This window comes from Erpetoichthys calabaricus, chromosome 5, assembly GCF_900747795.2.
Source record: "Erpetoichthys calabaricus chromosome 5, fErpCal1.3, whole genome shotgun sequence".
NCBI classification, from domain to species: Eukaryota; Metazoa; Chordata; class Cladistia; order Polypteriformes; family Polypteridae; genus Erpetoichthys; species Erpetoichthys calabaricus.
In genome coordinates this window covers 114,197,028-114,218,489 of record NC_041398.2, presented here as the reverse complement: position 1 = coordinate 114,218,489, position 21,462 = coordinate 114,197,028, and the positions used below count along the sequence as shown (strand labels likewise).

At 39.2% G+C, this 21,462-nt stretch overlaps 1 protein-coding gene across 2 annotated transcripts in view; it reads right to left on the bottom strand.

Moving 5' to 3' along the window:
* Window positions 1-753: 753 nt before the first annotated feature.
* LOC114651901 (uncharacterized) overlaps window positions 754-21,462 on the bottom strand; it is a 49,190-nt gene continuing 28,481 nt past the window's right edge. The window contains exons 4-8 of one of the 2 annotated variants that reach the window (XM_028801976.2): window positions 16,216-16,323; window positions 8,856-8,897; window positions 8,140-8,178; window positions 5,106-5,179; window positions 754-1,182 (exon numbers count right to left, since the gene is read on the bottom strand). In XM_028801976.2, the coding sequence (XP_028657809.1) occupies window positions 5,148-5,179; window positions 8,140-8,178; window positions 8,856-8,897; window positions 16,216-16,323 (221 nt within the window). In that variant the 3' untranslated portion in view covers window positions 754-1,182; window positions 5,106-5,147. The remainder of the gene's footprint in view (window positions 1,183-5,105; window positions 5,180-8,139; window positions 8,179-8,855; window positions 8,898-16,215; window positions 16,324-21,462) is intronic. The other variant, XM_028801977.2, reaches the window with a different exon arrangement.

Genomic DNA, 21,462 nt, shown 5'->3' with positions numbered 1-21,462 from the left:
TTGCTAAATCTGCCTGAAAGTTTGGGATTACTCTTGACACATATTTACATTCCATATATTTTAAAACACTTGCACATTCTCCATAGTCTCTATTTATACTGTAAATAATAAAGTCAACACCAGTGCTTATTTGATAGAACTTAATCCTGGGTGAATGTGCATTAAGTACAGGAAACACAAAAGTGTTTATTTTTGAGTGGATGCGTCATGCATGCAGTGATTTGAGGATTTCTTCAAAAATTAGCATAGTTTTGTGAGTTTCTGAAAAAAGAATAATAGATAAGTTTTTTCTTATAACGGCACATACCGTATAACAACACATTCATACCATTCTACAGCACATATTTGTAGGCTGCGTTGATTATTTTCTACAAGCAACCAAAGGTGACCAAACAAACATGTTACTATCAGCTTTAGCTTAGATCGTGCCAGACCTATCATTATTGGGAGGGCCTCAAAGGGCCAGGCCTCTCCATGAATAAATGCTTTGAATAAAAGCTGAACACAGAAGCATAGACACGTCAACAAAGAAGAATGTGACCCAGACGACACACCCCAGGGACAAGACGAGTAAAAAAGGAGAGTGATAGTGAGGACCACAGGAGATTCATTGAGTTTCTGGAACTGTTTAATCCACTGCAGGGTCCAGACTGTGTTCTCCATCAGGCTCTCCACACTCCCTCCCTCACACTTCCATGTTCACTCACAACAAGCCAGTGTGGTGGCACCAGCCAACATATTCCTAACATCTACGACTTTTCTTAACTGTTCAGCCCCATAAATGTCATAATGTTTATTTAAAAAAGCTGTTTTGGCCACTGAACCTCATACTAAATGTTAAAATGCTCAAGGTATCACATGGTGTAAAGTTTATTTCAAAGGGTAACTCATATGACTGCATTGTCCAAATGTACTTTAGAAGATGGCTCATAAAAAATTTCCTTTGGGTTTTTTTTTCAGTTTTGGAAGTGTGAGTCAAGCACATTATATCAAATTGTCTTCCCTTTTCTCTCAGAGTCCTTTAGCAGTTCATGGAAATCCTTCCAAACAGTCACATACAGCTTAGTGGTGAACCTTTTCAGGCAAAACTACACATGGTGCTGTAGGTGAAATCTCTGCTGTTGTAGCTGTTGGCTCAGATTCAGCCTTGTGCTCCAGCAATTTCTGCCTATCTTTGCATTTCTGTAGGAAAGACAAGACAGATTTAAAATATTCCCATTTACAGTTTGAAATTTGCAAATCACAGCATGAGAAAGAAGAAAACAATGCTCCTCCATCATTCACTCAAGCTATAATTTGTAGTTTCTAACATGGCAGTCGCTATGAGAATTCAGCACCATTGGAGAGGACATATTAAAAATTAGGTAGCCACTCTTCAGCGACTGAGTATGAAGAGGTGCCTCTCTTTCTCTTCTGATCTAAAATATATTTTCCCATAAACCTCTGATCTGCAGACACAAACCAGCTATAAAAACAACCAACATGTTGATTAAGGAAGCCACCTCAGTACTGCAGGACTGATTTGATGCCACAGATTGGAACACATTTGCTCAAGATGCAGAGCTAAAGGAACACACATTTGCAGTTCTCCCTTAAATGAATTTTTGTGTTATGGATGTGACCTTAACAAAGGTGATAAAAGTTCTTCCCACTCAGAAACCGTGGCTGAATAATGAGATATGGACTCTGTTCAGGGAACGGAATGAAGTATTTAAATCTGGGGATGCACAAGCCTACAAGGAAGTACGAGGTAGGTTCATGAAGGGCGTTATAGATGTAAAGAGCAAGTACAAATAGCACATTGAGGGGATTTTAATGTCAACAGCTCCCTGAATATGTGGATGAAGATAGAGACGATAACTGGCTGTAAGGATAGTTCCATATTTACACACTCCAGAAGCATCAACACTCTTCCAGACACTCTGAACCAGTTCTTGACTCAGTTTGACTGATAGAATGGAGAAGTGAACATTAGAGATGGGCCAGGCCATAAGATTACATCAGCACCAGGTCAAATCCACTCTGCGTAGCATTAACATCAGCAAAGCAGCTGGACCAGATCGAGTCTCTGGACGAGTGTTGAAGGCTTGTGCAGACCAACCATTTGACATTTTTAATCTCTCAATAGAAAAAGCTGTGGTCTCCATGTGCCTTACGTTAACTACATTTGCTCCCATCCCTAAGATTTTCGGCAGTGAATTGTCTGAATGACTATCATCCGCTTGTTCTATCCCCTCATTCTCAAGTGTTTTGAAACAGATACTTTCTTACATTAAGGCTGATGTTCCTGCTGATCTTGATCAACCTCAGTTTGCTTATCAAAAAAAGGTCAATGACTGCTCTTCATACATTTCTTGCTCATCTGGAACAGCAGAACGCATATGGAAGGGTGCTGCTTCTTGATTTTAGTTTCGCATTTAATACAGATAAAGTGGTCACAAAACAAGCAATTTATGCTTGGGAAGGGCACTGTCATACCTCTTCAACTCTGATCTTGAATATAGGGGCACCACATGGGCATTTCCATAGCACATTACTCTATTCACCTTTTCACTCCTGACTGTTCTCCCATTCACTCCTCCACCATGATTGTCAAATAAGCAGATGACACCACTATAGTAGGACTAATATCAGGTAATGATGAGACAGCCCACATGAAGGAAGTGCAACATCTTGCATACTGGTGTTTTTATAATAATCTGAATAATAAACTAAGGAGATTCTAGAGGTCTTGGAAAAATGAGAATTCTGCCCTTCACATACGTGGGGAGGAGGTAGACAGGGTAGGAAACTTTAAAATCTTAGGAGGACCTTAAGTGGTCGGTGAACATCTCTCACCAAGTGAACAAGGCTCAGCAGAGATTATATTTCCTTAGAAATATAAAACAAAATCACCTCCCTTAATGGCAAATATCTGTCGGGCCAACATTGACAGCATCCTGTGCTACTGCTGTACAGTGTGGTAGGCCAGCTGCACTGCAGCAGACACAAAAAAAATTATGTGACGTGGCGAAGAGGGCTCGGCGAGTAGTTGGGACTACACTCCCAGCACTGGAGAAAATTTACTCTGGCCGACTCCAAAAGAAGAGCATTGGTATCGTTAAAGAGTTAATACACTCAACACTGTTTGTTTGTTTAAGTAACAGATGGAGGCCACTGACATTTTTCCCTTCTCATCTTTTCTGACTGCTTTTTCACTAGTTTTGCATTTGGCTATGGTCAGTGTCACTACTGGTAGCATGAGGCAATACCTGGACCCTACAGAGGTTGCACAGGTAGTCCAACTTCTCCAGAATGGCACATCAATACGTGCCATTGCCAGATGGTTTGCTTTGTCTCCCAGCAGTCTCAGAGACATGGAGATCCCAGGAGACAGGCAGTTACTCTAGGAGAGCTGGACAGGGCTGTAGAAGGTCTCTAATCCATCAGCAGGACCAGTATCTGCTCCTTTGGGAAAGGAGGAACAGGATGACCGCTGCCAGAGCCCTACAAAATGACCTCCAGCAGGGCACTGCTGTGAATGTCTCTGACCAATCAATCAGACTTCAGAAGGAGTGGCCTGAGGGCCCACTGATACCATTGACTGGCCCCCACACTCGCCTGATCTAAATCCAATAGAACACCTCTGGATTTCAGTCCATCCGATGCTGACAGGTTGCACCTCAGACTGTCTAGGAGCTCAATGATGCCCTGGTCCAGATCTGGGAGAAGGTCCCCAGGACACCATTCGTCGTCTCATTAGGAGCATGCCCAGACGTTGTCAGGCATTCATACAAGCACGTGGGGGCCATACAAACTACTGAGTACGATTTTGAGTTGCTGCAATGAAATTTCGGCCAAAATGGACTAGCCTGCCGCATCATTTTTTCACTTTGATTTTCAGGGTGTCTTTGAATTCAGCCCTCTGTAGGTTGATGATTTTCATTTCCATCAAACAATGTGGCATCCTTTCGTACCTAACACATTACCCAGTCCATATCAGTACTGTCTGAAAGTAAAGTCAACTTCTTGCAATCTACTAAGGGTTAAAAGCTGTTTTGTTATAACGGCAAGTTATTCATACAGGCATCTGTCATAAGACAGGGTGCAGTAAGTTGACCTAGGACAACTTCCTTCTTTAGGAACGCGTCTGTTAGACACAGGAAAGATGACCTTTAGGGCTCCATCTGACATGTACACAAAAAAAGAAACGGCTGGCCGATTTGTGTAATATAAGATGAAATGCTTAGATGCTGTTTCATATGCAAAGGGGGAGGGAGGAAAATGAATATAAAACAGCCAACCAAAAAGTGAAATTTGCTCTTCTGCCTTGCAACGTAGAATCCATGCACTCATTTGTGACTGAATAAAAGCTGATTGATTGAACTATTCCTGTGTTCCTCAGGGGTTACTTCCAGAATATATATATATATATATATATATAAATATATATATATATATATATATATATATATATATATATATATATATATAAAGAGAGAGAGAAAGAGAGAGAGCGGTGTAAGCCTGTGCTGTAAAAAGCCTGGGGTCCTAGAAACTATTGAAATTGTCAGGAGAAACACTGAAATGTAGAGATGTGAGGTAATAGAAAGGAACTACTGTGGGCATCTCTCTCCTAGGAGGATTCGTTTAGCTGACGTGCTCGCCTCGCTTGTGCATTAGCGACGTGAGAACAAGTAAAAGGGATGGATACCGGTTTGCTGATGTTAGCGGCTAAGTGACTTTGTCTTTCTTTTGAGGTTTCGTTTGGTGATGTGCTGGCCTCGCTTGTGTTATTAGAGGCTAAGCGAGTTTTCTGTTTCCTCAGAGGTGCAGCCCTTACCCCAGTTCCACATCTCACTTCCGAGCTGGACAGACATGCACACTTCCATGCGTAGACGTGTATATATAAGATATGTGCTGTCTTAGAGAAAGTGCCAAAACTTTGTCATTTTAATTTCAGTGACAATAAAGATATCTATCTATCTATCTATCTATCTATCTATCTATCTATCTATCTATCTATCTATCTATCTATCTATCTATCTATCTATCTATCTATCTATCTATCTATAGTCTTTCCTCATCTATCTATGTAAACATGTTTATTGTAGATACATACACACCTTCTACAACTGCTTGAGAGAGTAGCTGTGACAAAATGCATTTCACTGCTGATTTGTCCTTTGTGCTTCTTCAACTGAAAGCAAAATGAGAGGGAGCCTCCATTAATCAAATGTTCATTTTAAAATTGTAATAAAAGCCTTTGTTAATATTGGCAAGTAAAATAATTAGAAGGAAACATGGTTGATAGGGTTTTCTTCATTTACAATGAAACAATGTTTATTTATTGCTTTTTAAAATATGGTCAATACATCAGGCATATTCAAATTAGGGTTACGTACGAGATAGGGACTGTAGGTTTGTTCTTAAGTTGAATTTGTATGTAAGTAGGAGCAGGTACATTATTTTAATAAATGCTATTTTTGACCGACTGTAACCAAGTGCTCTGCCAATGAATGATGGAGTTTCACATCTCTCTGACCTTTTTATTATTTCTACTTTATTTTCAATGGTGATGGTTTTTCTCTTCTTTACTGTATCACCAGCACTTGCATCAGATTTGTGTTTCAGAGACATTCTTGAAGGGTGAAGACAAAAGGTTAAGATGAGCTCTTCTGCACAGCACTGTACACGCTATCACAGCAGGAAGGCACCCGTCGTCAACACGTCTGATGTACTGACAAGAGACAAGTTCCTGCTATGTGCGTAACAGTACAAGTAGGCTTGGTATTGAAAATGAATGGGGGCGGCGTGGGGGGGTTCATCACCAGCCCACCTCACAGTCACCTCCACTACAGTATGCTGTAGAACGAACATGGTGCAGCCAAAGGTGAGTAGTGAATCGCCCAACCCCAATTCAACAGGCAGCCATCCGAGGCACACTACAATACTACCCCCGCCGCCCTGTTCAGCCACAACCGGGTCACCGCTTTCAGCATTACCAGCCGTGTGTGCTGACCGGGCAGTGAAATGCCCCCCTCTGCTCCATCCAGCCTGCATCCAGTCAGGAGCAGCAGCTGCAGTGGTGTAGTGGGCGGGCAGCGAACCATCATCCTGCACACGAGCGATAGCTGTGGCCCTGGTGACTATGGACCACGGGTCACCACTTGCTGCCGGGAGCCGCCTGAGGGACACTACACTATGCGAGCAGCAAAATCACCCCCCTTCAGCCACCGCTTGCAGCATCCCCAGGCCGAAGATGACGGAGCGGCAGTTACTGAGGTGCATGCATCGCAGCTGCGTCCTCGTTCGTAAGTCGTAGGTCGGGAGTCCGTAAGTTGGGGACTACCTGTATTAAGTCTAATATCATGTAAAGTAAGCTTGGTAAAATATTAAATGATGTATAGCATCAACCATGCCACATTCATAGTCACTTTTCTTCCCCATTCTGATTCTTGGTTTGAACTTCAGCAGGTTGTCTTGACAATGTCTACATGCCTAAATGCATTGAGATGCTGCCATGTGATTCTGATTAGATATTTGCGCTAACAAGCAGTTGAACAAGTATGCCTAATAAAGTGGCTGTTGAGTGTATAACAGATCACCACATATCAGTAATAAGTAAAAAATTTGAACCTGTGGAGTTCCAGGCTTTGAGGGACTGATTGGTCGTGCCACAAAGAAATAGTGTTCTTATGTTTGAGGTCGTGGCTCCAGGCACAGCTGGAGTGTCTTTTTTGTTTCTGCTCTATTCATGTAGGTGCTTTGCATTTTTTTCTTCCATCAAGAAGAAACAAACACCTTGTAAATAGTAATGAATGTTTAACTATTATTATTTCATAGGTTTTCATGTGCTTTCTCACTTGGGAAGGCAATGGGGGCTCCTTGAAGGCTTGTGTCGACTTGAAGCTGCTGTATGTGGCTAATTCTGCGTGCATTCAGCCACCATTTGAAATTAGCTACCCTGTGTGGGTCAAGTGGTGAGTGCTCAGTGATCAGTATGATATTTTCAGTGGCAGTACTCATAATATTCTCATTACGGTCAGCTAATGTAACCCTCAAATGAAATTACTGCAAGTGTTTTGTTTTAGTTCTTAAATGCATGTGGGGTGCAACTTCAGCAAGAGTACAGACCGAGTCTTAACATCATGTATGTGTGAAGCAGACTGAACAGTGACTTAAAATGTGAGGGGGAGTACGCTTACAGTATGCATACGTAAAAGTTCTGTGCATTGCTGCTACAGCTCTGGGATGTCTCTCTGGCATCACAAAGCATCATGGGGCGCTGGGAAAAAAATGTTTGTCTAAATCAGCTGCATGGCGAATTTCCTGGAAAATATTTGTTGAATAAGGTCACCAGTGCACATAGCATATTCGTTGCCCAGAACACTTTGATTCATTTTGTGACTAAAGAGTTTAGTAGTTGCCTTTGATATTTTGAACAACTAAGGAAACTTTCTTAGTGTAATGAGTTGACAAATAACCCTGACAAATCTTTTGCTAATCCCTTAAGAAAGCCTCCCATCTTGCTACTGCTTTGCCAACTTTGTTTGGACAAAATGAATCCTTATTTTGCTTCCCGCTTCACCCCCTGATACTTTGGCGAAGAGTCTTCTCTTCAGTTCATATCCATGACTCAGTGTGAAGGGGCTGCTGGGTTGTGGGCTACATTCATTTTACCAGAGAAATCAATTAAACATTATTAAAGCAAAAGGTGAATCCATTTTTTCATGTTTTGGGTGACTTTACATATAGTACGCAACATGAGTACTTTTTATGAATATTTTAATATTATTTGTAGTTGTCCAGTATTTGTCACCACCCACTTCCAATAAAGCATAAACATTGTTAAATCTGCATGAAAACATGAAATTAAAAATTTTTCTCTGCCATCATTACAAATCACATGGGGTAAGGTTTAAAAAGATATATAAATCTATTCAGAGATGCTCTTATGCATACCACGGTTGTAAAGAGTGGTTTTTTGAGTTATATTTGCCTTTCTATCAGCTCATCCAGTCACCAGTATTCCTTTAAAGTAGATTTAAATGATATGCTATAAATGTAAGGTACTCAATCTCTCTCTATTTTCAAGAGGTTTGCATTGTGAAATTAAATATTTCTATTTAGAATCTGAATGCCTCTTTTGAATCTTACCATTCATGTATAAAGTGTCCTCGCCCGCTGGCTCATGCCCTAGAAAAAGAAGAAGAACACCATTACAGTAGACAGCTATGAGGCCTTCCACCAGTCATGTTGAATCTAGTGCTGCTACATGAACCACTTCATACTGGCAATTTTTTTCTCATGTGGACAGCAATGGAGTAATATCTTCTATACAGCAGACCATCTCATCTGCTTGGGTGATCTATACTTTGTTTAAGAAGCATTATAAAACGATTCTCATAAATATGTTTTTTTGAATGGAAAGCATATATGGCCCTCCCACTTGGCTTATTTGTCTACTTGGTATAATATGCACATAATGAACATCCACCACAGCTCATAACGCATGTGGCAAGTGTGCACTGTGTAACACTTGACAACTAATAAATGAACAGATCCTTCACCTCCCATACATTTTACGTGCAGGGCAGTTATTGCTTCTTCCTGAAAGAAAACCTTTGCATTTCTCCCATCATCAGCCTTTCTCACTTGTGCTGATTTGGTCTAGGCTCAATTCAAAATAAACAATCCTGAGCTCATGAAGTTTCAATCAGTCCCTTCATCAACAGATTCATTTAGATGAAAGAGTAACAAAAAACAGAACACCTCGGGTAACTCATCAACAGATTAATATATTGAAAGTATCATTATATGAGGCACCGGTCCTTCACCCACATTCACCATTCTGGGGGCACTCGTCATCTTACCTGATGTCTGTAGTACCTTATGGCATGAGCAACATTTCACACCTGAAAGAAAATAAAACAAATGGTAAAAATATGGAGGCAGGTAGTGAAAAGTCTCCCTGTAGTGCACCGATTTTCATTTAATTTCAACAGCACCGTACTGGAAAAAGATCTTATGTTCGGTTAAAGTTCAAGGAGGTGCCATCAGGATTTCAAAGGTGGGATTTGTACCCAGTGACTAGAATAGGTCAACCTTAAGACCTGTTGCATCATTTTCTAAATTAAAGGAGCACTTCTTCTATTTGAGAACTCATTGTTCTTTTCAAACTACGTGACCACTTCTAATACCATCTTCTTAGTTGACTTAGAAGCTGTCATTATAGACATTATGTGACTCCTCTCCTTCTGCTAACACTAGTGTAGGACATTCACAGTTCAGTTTCAGACCACCAGCTTCATTTTCATTGGCACACTACCAACAAGCAGTGCTGGAGCAGCCTTCAACTCTCATCTCTCATATTTATTGTCTGACCTAGAGCTCAAGTGGCAATAAAAAGTGTATTTAAAGAAGAATGTTAGGAGGGTTTAGCTAATATTGTATTATATGTCTTACTTTTTAGAACTGAATATTGTGGCCTAGGCAGAGAAGTGAATCTCTAAAGACATTGTAAGAATGGACCAGGAGATAACTGAGTTAAATGGAAGGGCAAAAGAATGGTCTTTGATCAGGCTTGGCATCAAAATCAAAATCAGACACAAAGGGAATAGTCAGAAATAAATGAACCAATGCCTAAGCACTACGTGAAATCTTTCAGCTAATTACATGTTAATGAGTTAATATGTGGCATATCCTCTTTAATAAAATCCCTGTGTGCGTCCAGGTGTTCGTGTGCGTGTGTCTTCTAGTGAAGTGCGCATGCGCGGGGCACGGTGCGATGTGCGATATTACTGTCAGAGAAAGTTAGAGGCGTTTTACGGAAATACAAACCAGTATTACTGCGAGAGGAAATTAAAGGTACACAATACAGTGACGCATATTACAGCCACATACAAGCCAGTATTACTGTCAGAGAAAATGAACAGCATATTACCGACGCGCACGCCTGTATTACCACCAGAGAAAATTAAAGGTATATTACGGACGTACAAGCCAGCAGACGTACAGACAGTACAAGTATTACTGTCACAGAAAATTAAAGACACACAATACACGGCGGCAGCCCACAAGGAACGGTCAGCTCAGCAAGTAAACATCAACAAAAGAAAGGCTGAATGACAAAGAAAAATACAACCAACAAAAAGAATGAGGTCAAGGTCCCTTGCCATTTAATATAGACTGTTCCTACTAATATTTATGCACTACTGTTCTAGCACCCGTTATTGTAACGGGCTAAATGACTAGTAGGTTAATAAATATTTTGTATATCTTTTACTTGTTATAACGTTTAAAGAGCAAAGAAGATGGACAAACTGTTTTTTTTTTCCACCCCCCAAAGTTTTAAGAATGCTGCTTTTTATGACTGAATTGTGACAGAGAGGGCTAGTTTTATTGCATAATGAAATGCATTTCCTTTCTTCCTTTGTTTGAAGGATGCTAACATAATTACTTGAGATGGAGGGATGCACTTGAGCTATTCAATTGGCGAATGGCCCATGGAAGGTGTGCGTGTTTGTCAGGAGCTGCACAGGAACAATAAAGAGGCATGCACTCTCTGCCATGTTCCCTTCAGATGAAAGCAGGTTGCCTGAGCCTGTGCAGATGATGAGCTAACCAAGCAGAATGAAATGAAACTGTAGATTATTGCACCACCTGAAACTGCATATCTAGCATAATCAGGTTGTAGCTTCTTGATTTGCAAAGCCACATTCTATTTGTTTGTATGGCACTAATTATAATAAAATGTATTACCTATAATACAAAGTTAAAAGTGTAGCTCTTTCTCGCTGCCTGTTCTTTCACTCTGTCTAATTACCTGAGATTATAGATAGAGAAGGGGAAAACACTACACTTTGCACAAGTATTGAAAGATTTGTTTTATTTAAAAGCAAATTGATCTAAAACTGTGATGCAGAACACTGTGCATTGCTGTATATCATCTGATATCTGACATAAACACCAACACAGACATCCCATCAATTGACTGGCAAGCTGGATTTGTTAGTAGGCACATCCATATGAAAAATGTACAGAATAATTTATTATTATTATTATTATTAATTATGTGACCATCTAACAAAAATACTGATAAAGTATAAATAATACAGAAGAATAACAGAGCAAAGCTCATAACGCTGAAAGACAGTTTAAAGACAGTACTGTATAACCAATCATTGAGAAAATAAACACAAAGTGTAACTGCTATGAATTGCTGCTATGAATTGGTAAGCTATAGTGTCTCTGTATGATATCAGTTAGTTCTCTCCATTCACGTATGTATATCTATTGCACAATTATTATTAATATTAGAGTAGTTTTGACAAAAACAGGCCCTTCAACTCAACAGGTTGGTCAATTCTATTCATCTAATTTCTCCAAAACAACATTGAATCCCCCAAGCTCTGCTCTCCAACACACTACTTGGTAAATCTCTTTCTTTCTTACATTTGCGGGAAATTTACCATTAACAAGTTTTCAAGGTGAGTTCTTGTCAAAGAAGTAAGTAACAGCAGAGGTCCACTGTACTAATTTCCTTAAAAATTTGAAACACTCCTAATCTCTGTTTGCTTAAACTTAAAATATTCATCTCTTTCAGTGTCTCCTCATTGTACTTCTCAGTTCTGGAATCAGCCTAGCTGCACTTCTCTGGACTTTCTCTAGTGCTGTTATGTCTTTTTTTTGTAAGATGGAGGCCAAACTGCACACATTAGTCCAGGTGAGGCCTCACTAGTGCATTATATAACCTCCTTTGACTTATACACTACACATTTTGATATATAACCAAATATCCTGTTCATATTCTTGATTGCTTCTGTACATTGTCTGGATGTAGATAATTATGAGTCCACAATGACTCCTAGTTTCTTCTCATAAGATGCACTTTCAGGTTTCACTCCTTACATTGTACATTCAGATTTAACATTGTTACTTCCTATATGTAACACTTTACCTTTATTTACATAAAATTTCACTTACCACAAATCTTCTAAAGGAGCCCTAACATAACATAACATATTTTCAAACCTACTTAATCCAGCTCAGGCAGGGATGGAGCAGAGAATTACAACATTTTAGAACATTAGAACAATGAAGATGAAAACAAGCCATTTAGCCCAACAAAGCTTATCAGTCCTATCCACTTAATTCTTCTAAAAGAACATCAAGCCTAGTTTTGAAAGTACCTAAAGTTTTATTGTCTTGTCCTTGCAACCACTTGTGCATTGCTTTCTTCACATTGTCATCTGCCTTGAATTGACAACCACCCAGATGTTTTTTAGCAGTCCAAAAAGGTGGAAATCACACGGTGCTAATTCTAGTGAATAAAGTTTCTCCAGACAAGCTTTGGTGTTCTTAGCAGTGTGTGGATGGGCATTGTCTTGTAGCAAAAGGACTCTTTGAGACAGCACTCCCTGCCACTTGGATCAAATAGTAGGCTTCACATTGGTCTCCTGCAAGTCACAGTAACTTGCACTAGTGACTGTAGTACCCCTCAGCATGTAGTGTTCAACAATAACTCAGGTGCACGAATGGTTGCAAGGATAAGAAAAAACCCTTTATTCTACTGGAATTCAGACACTTCCTGCCAGGTGGTGCAACTGCATTAAGAAGGGTGGAGATTATATTAAGGAATTAAGTTATCAGTCTTGTTAAGGTTTGTTCCATTTCCTAGTAAATCCCATTGTCTAACTTTAGCTTGACTCCACCTTGTATTTCCAATTTTCCTGTCCTTCAGAATTTCCCCATTGCACAGTGACGTTCTAAAAATATGCATCAAGGGTTTATATATGTACTTGCTGATCTCCTTAAAAACTCGAGGGTAAGTGTTATCTGGTCCTAGTGATTTGTTTGATTTAAGCCTATTTAATCTAAGCAGCATTTCTCCCTCTGCAATTTCCAAATCACTCAGTACCTCCTTAGTAGTCCCTGTTACCACTGAGAGGTTATCCACTTCCTCACATGTGAGTTAAGAGCATCTGGTCACACTTGGGTCACACAGTTGACACAGTAGACAAGGCAGTGAACCAAAGGACAGCTGCAGTACAGGCTTTTAAATGTTCAATGCGCCGCACAAGATGCAGATCACCCGGCACAGCAGCAGCAGCAAGCCTGCAGCTGATCTAGCAAAGACGAGATAGTAAACTGTATTTGTTTCCCATTGAATCACTGTTTAAGAGGGGGTTTCAGAGGAGCGGCCACGTCCCCTTGGGGCTGCATTCAGCTTCTTCACACTGTATATTTTAATTCTCTTTAACTATTCCTGATGTACTTCACCTCCTCTTTATTAACCCACTGTGGAGTTTTTTTAAAATTCCTATTAATGCCGAATTTAGGTATGTACCTGTCCTGCGTTACATGTAAAACATTTTTAAACCTGCTCCACTGCTCCTCAACTGTCACCACACTTAAAAGCTTATCCCAGTCTGTCCTCCTTAGACTTTATTGCATCTGCTCAAAATTTACCCTATGAAAGTAAAACTTAACAATTTTTGTCTTTGCATCCACACTCTTACAAAACACTGAGAACTGTATTATATTACAGTCACTTGACCCTAGTGGTTCAATCACCTCTGCAACTTCAATTCTATCCTGATTATTACAAAATGCTAAATATGGACAGGCTTCCCCCCTGTGTTTGGCTTTAACATCCTGTGATAAAGAACAGTCACTGATTGCTTCTAAAAACTGCCTGCTCTTGTGTTCCGTTATTTGCAAGGTTATCCCAGTTAATAGTCAGGTAGTTAAAGTCCCCCATGACTATAATATCCCCCTATAAACTTGCCCTTATAATATTACTTAAAAGATGTACACTGAAAACACTGTCTGAATTGGGCGATCTATAACACACCCCTAAAATAAGGCCTCATTCCATAATGTTTTCCAGACAAAGCCAGATGTCTTCACTAAGATGGGGCTTATCATCCAATTGAAAAGGACATGTGTTTAAATTCTGTCTGACATAAACAGCAACAGCTCTTCCTTTTTTGTTCTATCTATCCCTCCTAAAATTGTGCATCCCTATATGTTATACTCATCCTCATTCTTTTTATTTAGCCAGGCTTCTGTTATTGTTATAACATCATAATTATGCTCTACTACATACAACTCCAACTGACATGTTTTATTTTTGATACTTCTAGCATTAAGGCAAGCTATTTTAAATGTGTTACTCATAATATTTTAGCATTTAAACACTGGGTTAGAATTTATATTAATGTGCATTTTTGTTTTTACACTATTCTTTGCATGTAATATTTTAAATCTGGCCTGTCCTAAACTCCCTGCCCCACCCCATACTCTAGTTTAAACATGTCTTCTCGACTAACCTACTGATACACCTCCCCAACACATTGGTGCCCCTCCAGTTCAGATGCAACCCATCACGGCTGAACAGGTCCCGTCTGTTCCAAAAGAAATCCCAATGCTCCATAAACCTATACCCTTCTACCCAAAACTAAGATTTGAGCCATGTGTTAAGCCTTCCAATCTCCACAATCTTACCTAGAGTGGTGTGTGACACAGACAGAACTTCAGAGAGGACTACCTTGTCAGTTCGGTTCCTCAGTCTGGCACCTAAATCTTTACATTTGTATTGCAGAACTGACAGACTACCCTTATTTACGTCATTGTTCCAACATGGACAATGACCACTGGATCCATCCCTGCTCTGGCCAAGAGCCTATCAAACCTTCCAAGGAGGTCTCAGACCTCTACATCTGGAAGGCAGCACACTGTGTGAGACTCTATGTCTCTGGAGAAAACCTGCACTTCAAAAACCCTAATGACTGAGTTACCAACTATCACTACCTCTGTCTTTCTGGCAGCTGTTTTTGAGGTGGCCTGTTGGGGCTCCTCATGTCTTCCTACCACCTCAGAATCTTCAGAGACACCATCAAGCACCTGAAAACAGTTTAACACTTCCAGTTCTGGGGTTGATGAAATTTGACAGAACTTCAATAATTCTGCAAGGATAGATGACTAAATATTCTGTAATCTAGGTGTACAAAGCTGGTAGACTCATAACCAGACAGACTGATGGCAGTCATTAAAGTAAAAGGAAATCAAGGAAGTGGTCACTTTTTCAACAAGGTTATTCTAGCTTTTTTTTTTCATTTTTTATTGATCTTTTCAGAACTGTTGCAGTTTATGTTATTTCAATGGTGTAAGGCAAAATCTACTACTATATAATAAAGCACTAAGGTCTGTGTGTTCAGTACCTCTGAGCAATCAGATTGGTAAGTTTGGCTTTGGTGATGTGACCAAAGAAGAAATGGGAGTGTGAGGTGCAGAAGGGGGAGAAAAGATGTAGGAGGCATGCTGAGAGAGTCAGCTTAAAAGATGGTAAGAATAAAACTAGACAGGAGAAAGAAATGTGCCTCAAAAATGATGACAGAGTATGAGAAGCAGGCTTTATGGGAACACGCCTGAGAAAGGGAGTGAAACAGAAGAGCAGTTCAGACACATACAGATGCAGAGGAAAGGCACTGAAGATACGCATAGGGCAGGAGATAGCAAATATTTTTACATTATTATATTACCTGCCTTTTACAGGTAGCATGGCTAGTGTATAAATACATCTGGAGGAGGACATTTTAAGAGGTTTTGATATCAGGCAGAAAGACAGAAGAAGTGACTATTTTCAAGGGGTGTGATGATTTTCAGTAGGCACTGTATGTACTTATTTGATTACTCGGTGGCCGGAAAATTGGACTTGAGCACATCAGCATGTGTGCTAGTGACCGATGATAGAACGGCAGCGCACCCAGGATTGGTTACACCGTGGTATCCTGGCAGGATAGGCTCTGGCTCCCATGACCCTGAACTGGATCCAATGGGTCAGAAAATGGATGACTGGAGAGTTACGCTATCATCACATGTGACTCCTACCTACAGCATAAATATATGTTTTATATGCAGTACTACTGTCTTTAAGAGAAGAATAATCAGTTGTAGGAGTTAGAAAGAGGTCAGCATAAAAGTGAAAGATCCATGTCTGAAGGCTCAGCAGACAAGACTTTGTTTTCTGTTTTTCGACATTAGATGGATGTTAACCTATTTTTAGTCAATATGTCCATTTTTGACGTGTTGATATGCCTAATGAAGGTGCTGTGACACATTATATCCAAAAAAATTAGTTTAAACCCAGCTGATTTCTTATTTCACATCAGCATATATCGAATGTAACATTAAAGAGTAATAAAAATAAATGAATAAATAAATACATACACCCTTGCACTCTGGGGCACAATAATTGACTTGAAGCAATGGAGAGAATCATTAGAATGACTGTTAGCATTAGGGTCATCCAAACTATTCGTAGAGTCAGATAATCTTCTGTAAAAAAAGAAAAAATAAAATTACATTATTTCAAATTTGAGATGTGAGCCCAGAATACATAAACAGGTACTACAAAGTTATAGATGACTGCTTGAGAAATCCTGAATAATCTGTGTGAGTTGTAAAAATAATCTTCTCGCATACTTTATCTAGTCTCGGTGGGGTCCTATCACATCCGTATCAGATGCAAAAACAGGAACTGACCCTGGACAGGCCACCAGACCACCACTTGACACCTTTTTACTGGACTAGATTAGAGTCACATCACATTTTTGCAATTAAAACCCAGAGTAGCCAGAGAGAAGCCCACACAAAAATGGGGAGAACAAACAAAGTGCATGATGACAGTAACCAGTTGTGGATTTGAACCCGGTCTTCTTCAGCTCAGTGGCAACAGTGCTAACCATTGTGCCTCCATAGTCATTCGAAGGAACACAAATAATAGGTGTGATAGAGGGGTACCAGGGTTTCATTGCAGACTATCAGGGGAGCTGTATGATATGGACAGTGGTCCTGAAAAAACAAGAAAGGTGGTACTGGTGAGAAAGATAGATTTAGCCAGGTTTGACATTAGGGTTGCACCCTTATGCTTTTGAAGAGTACCACATAAGTAATAACTTTAGAGTATAGGTATAAGGAGGGGACCCTGTGGTATCTGCAATTTGTCAAGAGAATAACAGTATGCATATCCCCATTATTATACTAGAGTACTAGCTAGGAATATTTTTTTAATGGTGATTGGGAGAAAAGACACAATTTAAGACAGAAAAAGAGGTCAAAACCAAAAAGACTCTTACCAAAATCAAAATGAGAATCGAAAATCTTAATCATGAATTCAGTCACAAGTCGAGACCAAAAAAGTAGTTTAGAAAAAGGTTTGCTTTAAATAACAGGCTGATCATCAAAAAGGATTTTGGAATCCGCAATCTCGCATGAAAAAGTGCCTGACATGACGACCTTTTTAACCAGTTGCATTGCTACTAGCAGTTCATGACACCTGATAACACTGCACCTGACAACTCAGAGCTGTCCTAACAATGGTATGACCAAAATGGCGGTGAAAACTGTACAAAATAATTCACAACAACAAAAGTCAGCTTTCCATTGAAAAACTAATAGATTCAGAATCTCAAGCAATAAGAGATTCAGAATCTAGGGCTCCAGAAATCCCTAAAATGTGTGTCTATACTGACAAAGAAAAAAAGCTAATAAATGGCAATGAACCCTTTCACAACACTATGGTCCAAACTTTGGGTGTTTTGCTGCCTGGGGTTGTCTAGCTCTGTAGCCTCCTTAGTTTCATGTTTAACCTAGAAAAGTGTGCCAAAAGTTACAATGTATAACAGATACTTGTAAATACCAAAACATCAACATAAATACCATATTAAAGATATGTCAAGAATCCACTGCTGTTCTAATGTGGATTTATTGCACATCATTTGTGTGTTTTGAGATGGTCACAAACTCACAGCCCGATGTTGCAATCAGGATTGTACAAGATATGTTTATTTGCACACATTTCTTATATTTTCAGTTGCTGGTGCATGAGAGAGTAGAATATCAGTACCTGATCCACACGATTGATGCAGTCCTTGTTATTGTGTGCTACCACAGTTACTTCCACATATCCCCTGATACAGATATTGACAATTGCCGCACTATGAACAGTGCTTAGGGGGCTAACGTCTTTCTTGTCTTTCAACCTGATTGCAATCCTTTTACCTTTTTGCCACCTTTAAGTTTCAACCAACCATATTCATCGGGCTTAGCATGGCGGTTCAGATTTACAGTGCCATATGCATCAGTTTCACTATTCATGCCAACATCTGATGACCAATTCACATTGTCATCACTTATCACTCAATTCAACTAATTGTTAAGTTTCAGTTTGTTCTAAAACTTGCTTTACATTTTTTTCATTTCCACACCATCGCATGTTTTGGTTGAAGGCTTCACCCCACTCATGTATATTGATCAGTTAGCATGGAGTGGGCAAAACACATAGAAGTACTCATCATTTCTTGCAACATGGTTTTATTTTATCCACTAGATGGCATCAGAATGCCATTCTGAGAGTTATTTGATCTTAAAGCTGTACATCAGAGGTTGCCAAACAGGTTAAAATGTATGCTAGGGGTTTAGGACTGCAAGAACACCTGGGGCTTATAGGGGGAGTTCTAGACGGATAGCCGGCCCCGAGGGGATTTCTAACCCCAGGTGTGTCACCCACAAGTGGTTCCTGGTAGGGGCATAAAAACCCCACCCTGTCAGAACCCAGTTGACTAATCAAATGATAAAATAAACGAATGAGGTTTGCAAGCTATAATATTCTCAGCCTTTTTATTCTCAATGTGTCACGATAAATGAACAATGCCCCTTTAAACTCATAAAACCTTTCTATTTAACTAAATATCACCATCCCTTTAACTATAAAATACTGTGAATTTCCCATTGGGATTAATTATCTATCTATCTATCTATCTATCTATCTATCTATCTATCTATCTATCTATCTATCTATCTATCTATCTATCTATCTATCTATCTATCTATCTATCTATCTATCTATCTATCTATCTATCTATAAAATACTTGTGTTACCTTTCAAATAACTGAATTCTTGATGAACAGCAAGAAAAAATTGAAATCTTAACATATGCACATTTCTTCACACTGAGATTAATATCATCCATCCATTTATATTCCAAATGCACTTTATCCTGAACAAGGGTCGTGGGGAACTGGAAAATTATACTGGCAAGTACAGGGCACAAGACTGGAAAAATCCCTAATCAGGGCATTAGTCCATTGCAGGGTGAACACACATTTACATTTATTTTTTTTGCTGATGCCTTTATCCAAGGCAACTTACAACATTTACGATACAATTGGTTTCATTTCTTTTGGGCTTTCCAATTGGAGCAGAGGCAGGTCAAGTGGTCACATAGGGCCACTAGTGGGATTTGAACCCACAACTCAGGGTCTGAAGTCCAAAGCTTTAACCCTACACCACACTGCCTGCTATACAACACACACACACACACTCTAATAGCAGCATATAATCACCCAAACATATAAACGTATAATCCCTTAAATGAACCAAAAGGCCCCAAAATGAGATCACAGAGATTCCTTTTTCTCGTTCAATTGCTTAGCAACAAACTTCCTATACAAGGAATTCAGCAGTGCAGACATTTAAACAGCAGCATCTGCTGACACACAGCAGAACTGCAAACTGATGTCAGGCAAATGATAACAAGCTTTTGGACTTGAATAAAAGATGAGTTGTCTACATGATGACGGAGTGGCAAATACAGAAATAATGACAGTGCTATACTTCAAAAATTGTGTCGGGATATTCCTCAAATGAGAAGAACAGAACCTCACAAACTTCCCAAAAACCAACCATTTCAGCTTTTACTAGATGTAATAAAGAATATCTATACTGATTTAAACAAAGATTAATCAACAATTACTGAAATAATGAGACACAGAGCAGTACATATTTGGGGGGAAAAAATTAAAGAAATGGCACATAACTATAGGAACTGATTTACCAAATAACTTAAAAAAACAAAAAAACATTAATTAGTACAAAATGCGCAAGCATCCAAGCTAAAAGAGAAAAGTCTTAATAAATAAAATGTATATTAATCAGAAGGATTGTAGTAAACATCAAGTGTAGAATGGGGCAGCAAGGCTGAGAGAGAGCTAGACCCTGCAGCGGTGTGATGTGATACCCTCCCAGCCGCAGTGCAGAAGTCACCTGGAGGACCCCGGTTCACAGCCAGCCTTTCCATATGAGGATGTGAAATTGGATTAGCAGGACTCTGAATGGTTCCTAGCAGCAAGTAAGGAGGGTCAATAAACCAGGAGTGCCAATGCTCTTCAAGGAAGAAATGTAAACAAAACTAAACAAATAGGAAAATATGAACTAGAAAAACCGATCGCCAAATAACCAATAATTTTAACAGGAAACCAGAGAAAAGCCAAGCAAAATGATACCTTTTATTGGCTAACTAGAAAGATTACAATATGCAAGCTTTCGAGGCAACTCAGGCCCCTTCTTCAGGCAAGATGTAAACAGTACAACACCCTAGTACAACAGGAAACCAAAAACTTTCGATGGGCAAAGTCAAGAATACTGAATAATGCTTAGTGAGCAAGAAATAGCCAATGTCACAATAATGACTCCTCTCAGGTATTTGGATTTGATGGCAGAGAAGAGATGAATTTCAGAAGCAGGCAGGTTACAGTTCATGGGCCACTAAATGGAGAAGCTGCTTGTGGGGATCGGACGCCGTTATTGGCCTCTCTTGCTGAATGAAAGTTAAAAGAAAATAATTTTTGTGATCTGACATGGGGGTCCTCTCCAGAGCCAGCTTTCACTTGTGCAGACTGCAACAATGTGGCCATAAACATCATCAGATAGATTTGAACCTTTCAGCAAACATCAAGCCTCACTTTGAAGTTGTTGAGAATATTTCTAATGTGATGAGCAATATCATAATAACCTCTCAAAAATGAATGCACATATAAATATTAAAATGTTTATTTTTTTTATTTCACAGTAATTAAATATAACTTCAAGTACAGGGTGAGTCAAAATGATGTTAACATTTGAATGGCGGAAACAATTTATTCACAAAACATACTTCATATGTGCAAGATGATTTACAGGAATGTCTTAACTTCTTCACTATCATGTCCAACACATGTACCATATGTGGCACATAAATTGTCCACAAAAATTGTATATAAGTATAAACATAGCAGTATCATTAGTGTTAACATAATTTTGACTCACTCTACATAATAAATAGGACAAATAAGAAGAAGGACATGACAAATATTAAGACATTAATTAGCACAAAGAGATAAATGGGACTAACTAATTAACTTAAAAGCCCTAACTAACAAGTAGGAGTAAAGAAACAGGAATCTAGGGTTTAGTACACTTGAAACAAAAAAAAAATCCAAAGGCATAATCCTTTAAAACAGAACCATACAAAACTAAAACCAATACCTAATATTTCAATAATCCTAATTCTATCTGGGAAAAATCACAATGTCAAACAAATAGCAATATAGCACTAGCAATATTCATTAAAGCCCACCTAAGTCAAAAACAACAGA